The sequence below is a fragment of the Rousettus aegyptiacus genome, unplaced genomic scaffold (assembly GCF_014176215.1).
Source record: "Rousettus aegyptiacus isolate mRouAeg1 unplaced genomic scaffold, mRouAeg1.p scaffold_m13_p_3, whole genome shotgun sequence".
NCBI classification, from domain to species: Eukaryota; Metazoa; Chordata; class Mammalia; order Chiroptera; family Pteropodidae; genus Rousettus; species Rousettus aegyptiacus.
Genome location: NW_023416306.1, coordinates 70,489,365 through 70,498,385, shown reverse-complemented (window position 1 = coordinate 70,498,385; position 9,021 = coordinate 70,489,365). Strand labels below are relative to the sequence as shown.

Genomic DNA, 9,021 nt, shown 5'->3' with positions numbered 1-9,021 from the left:
CAATATGTTTACGAAAACTCACTTCAAATATAGGGACATAGGCACGTTGGATGTAAAAAAATGAAAAAGATAGACCATGTATATGTTAATATAAATAAAAGCAAGAGGGGCTATATTAATATTAGATAGACTTCAGAGCAAATACGATTACTTGAGACAAAGAGGGTTATTACATATTGATAAAATGGACAATTTTCCAGGAAGGCATAATGATCCTAACTATGTTTGTACAAACAAGTGAGCCTTAACTACATGAAGTAAACATTAACAGAGCTGAAAGAAGAAATATTCACAATTGTTGAGGACTTCAACACCTAATCTCAGCAATTGATAGAATTGGTAAATGTAATGTTTAAAATTTGTATTTATTTAAAACAAACAAACAAACAAATAAACCCAGGCTGAATAATACGAAAACAAATAACCAGTGTTTTTGTTAGAAATATGTTGGTATACTCTTTCCTTTTGCAAACTTCTATTGAGCAGGCATGAAGTGTCTGAGCTTATAGAATTGCATCCTTGGATGTGGTCCAGAGCTCAAGTCAAACTCTTTGTCCACAACTGCAGCTACCTCACCCTCTTGCAGGTGCTGAGGCAGCTCTTGATGTCGGAGACCAAGCAGAAGAGAAGCCCAGAGTGTAGGAAGCACTGCTCCATGCCTTGGTGGTACACCAGAAAGGCAGGCCAAAAACACATGCCATGATTCTCAGGCCTCTAAAATCTCTAGTAGCCATAGATACCTCATAGTTATTTGCCTGGGACTGTTGCTTTCTGTGAAATCAGGTGGTACTGGAAATCCCAGAATCTTCTGGCCCTCAAGAGCCCTCTCTAAGGCTGATCCAGAAAGTTGCCCAATGTTTGCAGCCTGACCTGTGCTTACAGATATGTTCATGGGGCTTTGTAGGAGGTTCACAAGGCCTACCTGGTGGGTCTGTTTGAAGACACCAGCCTTCTTACGCAAAGCAGGGATTCTCTCTATAATATCCACCCATGGTCTTTTCAGATTATACTTTCTACCTCATAGCAATAAGCACTTTTCTTTACCAAAGTCACAGCATTACTGGCTAAATACTAAAATATGTATCCAGGCCTAAATACAGTATTCCAGATGTGATGTCATGAAGTAGAAATTAATGTCACAATCTCCTTCTTTATCCAGCTTCTTAAGTCCATTATTGCAAACTTTTGGAGCATCCAAATCATGTCGTTAATCATTTCAAAATTATTGATAAATGAAAACTAAGGTATCTTTAAAGGGCACTATTAAACCATTTCTCTTTCATCTTGTACTTGCATTATATACATACATATGCTTTTAAATAAAATTTAACATGAATACATATACTTAATCTCAACATAGAGCTTTACATTTATGCACGAGAAATTTTGTTAGGTTCAGTCTTTCTAGGGCTTTAAATCTTTTTCTTTTTAAATCTTGATTTTTAAAATTCAGAATATACTCTATCATGGGCACATGTCGTTCTTGCCTATCTGGCAAAGATGTCCTGGTTTTTCTGTGGAAGCACCACTTTCCAATAGCAGTACTGTGGGTGGTCTGTCTTCCACATCCTGAGGGGGGACATGATTCAAGCAACAACGGCCCTGAAAACAACTGGGAAAAACTTTGAAGAGGATCAAAGGAGAAGCCCATCTTGGAAGAAGCAGATCCTGAACATAAACAACAGAGTGCTGGAGACATCTTTTTGAGTCCAAGATCATCCAGCCACATCTGCAGCCAAGAAGTCCCCTTCCTGCATAAGCCTGTTTAAAACTGGTTTCTGTCACTTGTAGCTAAGAGTCTGGTTTAAAACCATCCCTGAAAATTCTCTCTGAAGGTATGACAATCATTTCCTCATAGGCTGGGTTAGTGGTGACCTGGGGCTCTGGGGATGCATACACAGACACATGTCCATCCCACCCCACTAAACCACCCCAAATACATATGAAATACAAATAAAGACTTGTTTGCTATGAATATGAACCTCTGAAATAAATCCCCAGAGCCTCTTATTGGAGGTGTTGTTTGCAATATATTCTCCCATTCGGCCGGTTGCCTCTTTGTTTTGTTGATGGTTTTTTGTTTGTTTGTTTGTTTGTTTCTGTGCATAAGCTTTTTAGTTTGATATATTCCCATTCATTTATTTTTGCTTTTACTTCCCTTGCCTTTGAGATCAAATTCATAAAATCGTCTCTAAAACCAAAGTCCATGAGTTTATTATCTATGTTTTCTTCTATGCAATGTATTGCTTCAGATCTTATATTTAGGTCTTTGATTTTGAGTTAATTTTGATAGCAGTCTAGTTCATTGCAGCATTATTCATAGTGGCCAAAACATGGAAACAATCAAGTGCCCTTCAGGAGATGATTGGACTAAGAAGATACACACACACACACACACACACACGGAATTTTACTCAGCCATAAGAAAAGATGAAATACTGCCATTTGCAACTACATGGAATGGATCTTGAGACTATTGTGCTTACCGAAATAAGTCAGAAAAAGTTGAGAACCATATGATTTCATTCACATTTGGCATTTAACACTGAAAGCAACAAACGAATGAGACAAAACTCATAGACACAGACAACAGTTTAGTGGTTACCAAAGGCAAAGGGTGAGGGGAGGTAGAAAAGGGTAAAGGGGGTCAAATATATGATAATGAAAAGAAATTTGATTTTGGGCAGTGAACACACAAAGCAATATACATATGACATATTATTGAATTATATACTTATAATCTATATAATTTTATTAACCAATGTCACCCCAATAAATTTAACTTAAGAAAAGGGAATTATTAAAATAAATTTATCTTAGTCCTTCCAGATTGTCACATTTTGCTAGATTCAAGAGTTAGGTCAACATAGCAAATGGGCAGCTGACATGAAATCTGCATATTTAGAGCTAGTAGATCCAAAGGGCCACCCAGTGTCTTTCTACAACACAGTGCTGACACATTCAGTTATGTCTCTATAGCCCAACTGTATTTCCCAACCGTACAAAAGTCAATGCATTAAAAACAGAAATAAGTTACACTTCTACATATTGAATTAAACTTTATTTTAAAAGGTAAAGTTTTATATATCCTTTTAAAAAATAAAAATTCAAAAATCTTAGAATTAAGTAATGTCTTCAACATTATAAAGCTATTTATAACAGTAATTAAAGTACTGGTAACATTTACCCTTATAAAAATGTCACAGAATTCACATCAAAACTTGGATCCTTAATGATTCAAGTGTCTTATCTTACACAATAAGGGTTTGATCAGTTTTAAGGTAAAATTCCTCTGGATATGCTGTCCTCAAGGCTTCTATTCCCACTGTCCGTCAGCTCATACGGTGGGATAGCTGGCTGCCGTGGCAATTCCACAGTGGTTGTTCTGGTCTTTGGCCATTTTTACATAGCCATTCATGCCCCATTCTGGACCCCAGCTGAAAGAAGAGCATGTTTCCCGTTTTATACAAAGAATCAAGTACACATTAGATTCATTAATAATAGCTAATACTTAACACAGTGCTTACCATGCATCGGGCACTATTCCTAAGTACTGTTACATATATTCATAAGTTTATTAATTCCCCTGGGTCCTTTACTTATTAAGATAGGAAACTGAAGCAGAATTAGGATTCCATTGTGGCAATCTGTTTCCACAGGCTATCTTATACATCATCTCAGTTAAAAAACTTTAGCTATGAAAATTGCTCATGACAACTCCCAAGGCCTCTGAGAGCTGAGAAGCGGAATGCAATGGTAAAACATCAGATGATAACAGGAAGGATGCAAAGAGGCCACGGGACTCTTGGACAATTTTTAGACTTAAATAGTCCACAGAGGCAAATGTTTCTGCTCACTATCTTGTTGAAATATTAGAGACAGAAAAGGAAACCATTCCTCAAACCTACAGGTGAAAAATCCTTTATCTGAAACTCAAGGCCAGATGTATTTCTGAATTAAGAAAATTTTCAGAATTTTGAAATGCAGTGTTACAAATATATAACAACCCCAACAAGGTTGCTACAGAATCTTATAAACAAACATTAGAACTTTTGCGTAGACTCTATGTGGGAGAAAGATTTTTGGGATTTCAAGATTGAGCTTTAATGGACATGAAACCATATACTGATTCCAAAAGGGTTCCCGTTTCAATTTCAAATATTACATTTGGGGTTTTATACCTGTTCTTGACAATCCAAAATTTATTGCTCTTTGAGTCTGCTCCTTCAGAGCCATAGCCAATCACAAGAACACCATGATCCAGGTCTTTGCTGCTGCAGTCTGGTTCATAATAAATGCCTAGAAGAGTAAAATTTAATGTTGAGGTGAGAAGCTCCCAGTGACAGGTGACAGTAACCTACCCTATCAACCATGGTTAAGAGATGTGTCTCAAAATTCAGTGAAATGTCAAAAACAAATTTTAAATAAGTCAAATATTTGCCACCCCCCCCCCAGTAATGCCTGATTAAAAGAATAAAGTTAAACTTAACTTACTATAAATCAATAAAATATAACTAAATTCAATATATTTTCTATTAAAAAAAAGATTTCCAATATGATCTAGTTATCAAGATTGAGGTGATTTAGGCGCTGATCTACTAACTGATAGTAGCATAATCCTTCTTACTCCTAGAATACCAACTAAGGAAACAGCCTATTAAAGGTTCTATAAAGAACCCTTGAGCCATAGGATGCTTTATTGTTCTAATTACAGGAAGAAATTTTTGGAAAAAAGGTCTAACAATTGGAAGATAGGTAAATTAGATTGTGCCTACAGAATTAATGACACAGCCATTAAAAATATTTATGAAAAGTTTTCATCATGAGAAAATGCTTTTTAGTATAACGTCCAATGGAAACGTTATGTTAAATATACACACTCAAAAGCAGGACTTCATGCCAAAAAGTTAATCATGGTGGTATTTGCCAATTTTGCCTGTATGAATTTCTAGAATAAAAAGACAAACACTTACCTTTGTTATAGAACTGGAATGATGAATGGCCTGCGTCAATAGCAACAGAGATGGGCCCCACAGTCGCCACTGCCTTCATAAGGGACTTCTCCCGCTGAGGGATGTCCACGAAGCCAGTGTCGTTGGCAACAGAATATTCAGGCTTGTAGTTACAGGTCTCTGATTCCTTTTAAAGGCAAATGGGAAAGAGATCTTGATTACTAACATCCTCCTCCTGGGGAACATTAGTTCTAGGACTCCAAGACTCAGCAGTTTGCACCTTAATGATTTCTAAGTCAACTTTGTTATAAAGCAGCTCAGGAAGCAAAATACTAATGGTTGGTTTGAAACTGAAAAATTAGTAGATGTTTCTTCAATGAGACCCCTTAGGTCTGCCTACCTGTCCATAAGAAATTTTTCACTATGGAGAAATTTGTATTACATGTAGAATGGTGTACATAGTCTCCATGTTACATAGAAGTAAGAACAGCTATATGTTAACCATCTAATCAGAGAACTGTACAAAGTTTGATAATTTATAATGACAGTTCTGAGAGTTTGCATCTAAAATATGAATGCAGAATAACGTGTCCATTTTCCCTGAAAAGGTTCAACTTTCAAAAGCACTGGAATAACAAAAAGCTCTGTTTACCCTTGCGAGATAAGGATAGGATTCCTCTGAGTCCAGGCCTCCATTGTCCTTAACATACTGGAAAGCATTATCCATTAGACCACCATTGCAGCCCTCATTGCCTTGAGACCGAGAGCAGTCCACCAGGTTCTGCTCGCTCAGTGAAACAAGTTTGCCAGTTTTCCGGAACATCTGTCCTTCAAGGGAACCAGTTGCACTAAAAGCCCAACAAGAACCACACTGACCCTGAAAGTAAAAAAAGCTATCAGTTACTCCACAGTCTACCAAAGCAGATATGCCATTCCTTTTTGGCTTTCCTGGGATCTGAATCTGAATACTCTCATACCTGATTCTTCACAGGAGTTACATAGCCTTTCTGTCTCCAATCCACAGATGACGGGATCTGAGCAAAGAGAGGTTCTCTGAACATTTTCCCTTTCTTGTGCTTCTGGTTTTGAAAGCCATTCATTACTTGCCTGAATTCTTCATTGGTCTATAAATAAAAGTAAAAAAAATTGTCAAAAAAGAGGTCATTTTGCCAGAGTATTGAGGAGAGGAAGCATAAAAAATTAAACAACCCATTACACACTCACCATGTCACCAAAGGCATTCATTGCCATCGTGAAGCCATGTTTCCTTTGGCTGTATTCCCGATTGTGCAGTTCAATCATTTTCATATTCTTCTCCCACACTGCTCTCCTCCATTCTTCTTCATTCTAGAGGCAAACATATAATCTATCCTCTTTATTTCTACTTAAAATCCAGCCCATCTTTATCAAGAGAAAAAGAAAAACCAGGGATGGCTTTATACTTCTGGGAGCTGTTCTCCAAGTTCCAGCACAGGGATATATACCTATACTGTGCTCAGTAAAGACTGCCATTAAGTTATTGCCTGGGTAAAAGCTGGCCTCTAGAAGCTACTCTCTGCTATGAACTTCCAACAGCCTTCTCTAAAGGGTCCCTCTGGACAGTTTCGGATGTTACCAACCACGCCATATAGTCTTCTGTGTGTTGCCTTCCACTCATACCACTGTGCATCCAAACTTCGATCAAATTGTGGAGCAGCTGAGGCTATTCCCAAGCAAAGGGTAGCCAAGAAGAGTGAGGGATTCATGTTTCGAAAACCTAGAAAGGGAAAAAAATGAGTATTCGATTAGACTAATCTTTCTAAAATCCATTCTTTCTCCTGAGACATTATAGTCACTATGGTGGAGTAAAAACATTTAATTTATCCTTGCAAATATTTACACAAGGACTAGGAGGAGGGCTAAGGGTGTGGGTGGAGTAAAACAGGCCCAGGACTTATCAAATAGTGGAAGTATATGATTCAGCCATCAAAATGAAAAACAGGCTGACAAGTGCTATAGGAACTGAAACAGACTTCATTATAATAGTGCAATGATAATTTAGGTTTTGATAAGGGTCTCAGGGTACTTTATGGGTCAGAATCTTAAAGCAACTAGGAAACTGTTGGTTCGGTTATTTACTCAAGGTAGTGAGCCGGTAAATCTTATTTATCAGGATGCCCGATCCCAAGTAGGGACAGGGATCCCCAGCATTACACCTTTCTTCTTGACTACTTAGTACGACAGATGAGATATGGCTTCAAACCTCTGCTTTTTGAATTTGAAACCTTTCTGAAAGGCCTTCCCAGAAGATGGGTAGGAGTGCGCCCAGCACTTTGCTATCCCCACACCTGGCCTCTGCCCTCCAACACTCCCAGTCCCTCCTCCCCCAAACCCGCGACGCGATCACGTGGCATGAAGTTGCCCAGAGCCCTCCGTTCCTGCGCCTGCACAGGGTCGTGACCTCCCAGGGCTCAGGGAACAAGCCAGCGCCAGGTGACCCCGGACGCAGGAATGTCGCCCCGCCCCTCGCGCACGCCCGCCGCTCCCAGAGGTTGTTGACGCAGCGTTGGGAGCCGGCTCCGCACGCAGCCCCGCGGGCAGGGATCACGCTGCCTGGCCTTCCAGCTGCGAGGTTGTCGAACCTCGCCACAGCCCTGAGACTGACCAACTCCTGCACAACCTAGCTAGAACCCCCGTGGTCTCAGCGCCGCCCAGGGTTCCCCGCCTTTCCTTCCCCACCTCAAGAATGGCAGGGCTCGCGGCAGCGCCGACCCAGTCTCACCAGCTCTGGGCAGACTCTCTCGTTCCTAGGGGGTCTCGCACACCCCTCGCCTATGTCCCTGAATGGCTGCCCCTCCCTCCAGTCCCTGTCCCTGACGCGCCTTGGCCGTAGACCACAGTGCTGACCTGTGGCAGCCACAGCTGCGCATACGTACGTAACGCCTGCAAGGCCGCCGAGACTGGAGGTTCTGGCCCAGTTGCCCCTGACTCAGCCTTTAAGGCCCTGGGTTTCGGCCCCGTCCGCCCCGCCCCCACCGCCTGTCCGCGCCGCGATTGGCTGAGCCGGCCTGGGGCGGGGTCTCCAAGCGGGATGGGTCTCCAGGTTCTGGGACTCCCGGCGCTTGACGCGGCTGGGTCCCAACTAGTCCCGGGATAAGTCCTACCTGTCTCAGTGGACTGGGAGGAGGCGAGCTGGCTCTCATAGACAAGTTCCAGGTGACTTAATTTCCCCAAATTCTTGGTCTTGGTGGTAGTTCGCGAAAAGATTACAGGGAGCCCCAAGTGGATTTTCAGTAACCCTGTGTGCCCTTTGTTTTTGGTAAAAACCTCAGGAGGGCTGAGAACAACAGTATAATCTAGTGGTTCCTGTTTATTCCACAGCAGATGTGGAAGAAGGCAGAGCCCACAGTCAGACATGTGCTCACTGTTTCGGGATGGGTTCAGCTGAGTTTTGGAGGAATCTAGAGTGGAATGGCAATGTCCAAAACACGCCGCATGATGGTCATAGCCCTCCCTACTCCTTGGAAGGAAAGGGGCCGAGCCAGGTGGGTCTGTCTCTAGAGGAGCGGCATTTGTGATGCACCTTTAGTGTCTTCTCCAGTCAGGGAGTCTTTCCTCTGAAGCAGGAGTTATTTACAGAGGAATCTGCCTTAATAAAAAGGAGAAAAGCAATTGAAAAGGGCGGAAACTGCTTTTACTTCCCTAGTCTCTGCATTATGGATTATTGTCTTAGTATCCAAAGTGCTTTTCTTTGGTTTAAGAAATGTACTTTAATGACATTTAGTGTCAGGGTTTATGTTACACAGTTTGAAGAAATGTTTTAGATGGAAATATATATATATATTATATGTGTATATATAGAGAGAGATTTAAGAAAATTCGGAAACGTCTTAAAAAGTTTCTTTTAAGAAATATTTAAGAAAAATTATTGTAGAAAATATATTTTAGAAAATAAACATCCTTTGTCCCCTCCCCCATAACTTTTCTAGGCATATCCTTATATATTATATTTTTTTCACAAAATGGAGTCACAGTGCATGCCGATTTGTAAACTCTTAGTTAAAATTAAATTGAGAGACTTCATAGAAGT

At 40.5% G+C, this 9,021-nt stretch overlaps 1 protein-coding gene across 3 annotated transcripts; it reads right to left on the bottom strand.

The window, feature by feature from the left end:
• Positions 1-3,042: 3,042 nt before the first annotated feature.
• LOC107500189 (cathepsin L1) lies at positions 3,043-7,950 on the bottom strand. Of its 3 annotated transcripts, none has more exons than XM_016125137.2 (8): positions 7,839-7,950; positions 6,572-6,708; positions 6,177-6,299; positions 5,930-6,076; positions 5,605-5,829; positions 4,974-5,139; positions 4,182-4,299; positions 3,043-3,437 (listed from the first exon to the last, which is right to left on the bottom strand). In XM_016125137.2, the coding sequence occupies exons 2-8, from the start codon at positions 6,695-6,697 to the stop codon at positions 3,338-3,340; spliced, it is 1,005 nt and encodes a 334-aa protein (XP_015980623.1). In that variant the 5' UTR covers positions 6,698-6,708; positions 7,839-7,950; the 3' UTR covers positions 3,043-3,337. The 3 variants fall into 3 exon arrangements, with proteins under 3 accessions (XP_015980623.1, XP_015980624.1, XP_036073778.1); XM_016125138.2 differs by having other exon boundaries at positions 7,868-7,950; XM_036217885.1 differs by lacking the exon at positions 7,839-7,950 and adding an exon at positions 7,714-7,737.
• Positions 7,951-9,021: the final 1,071 nt, after the last annotated feature.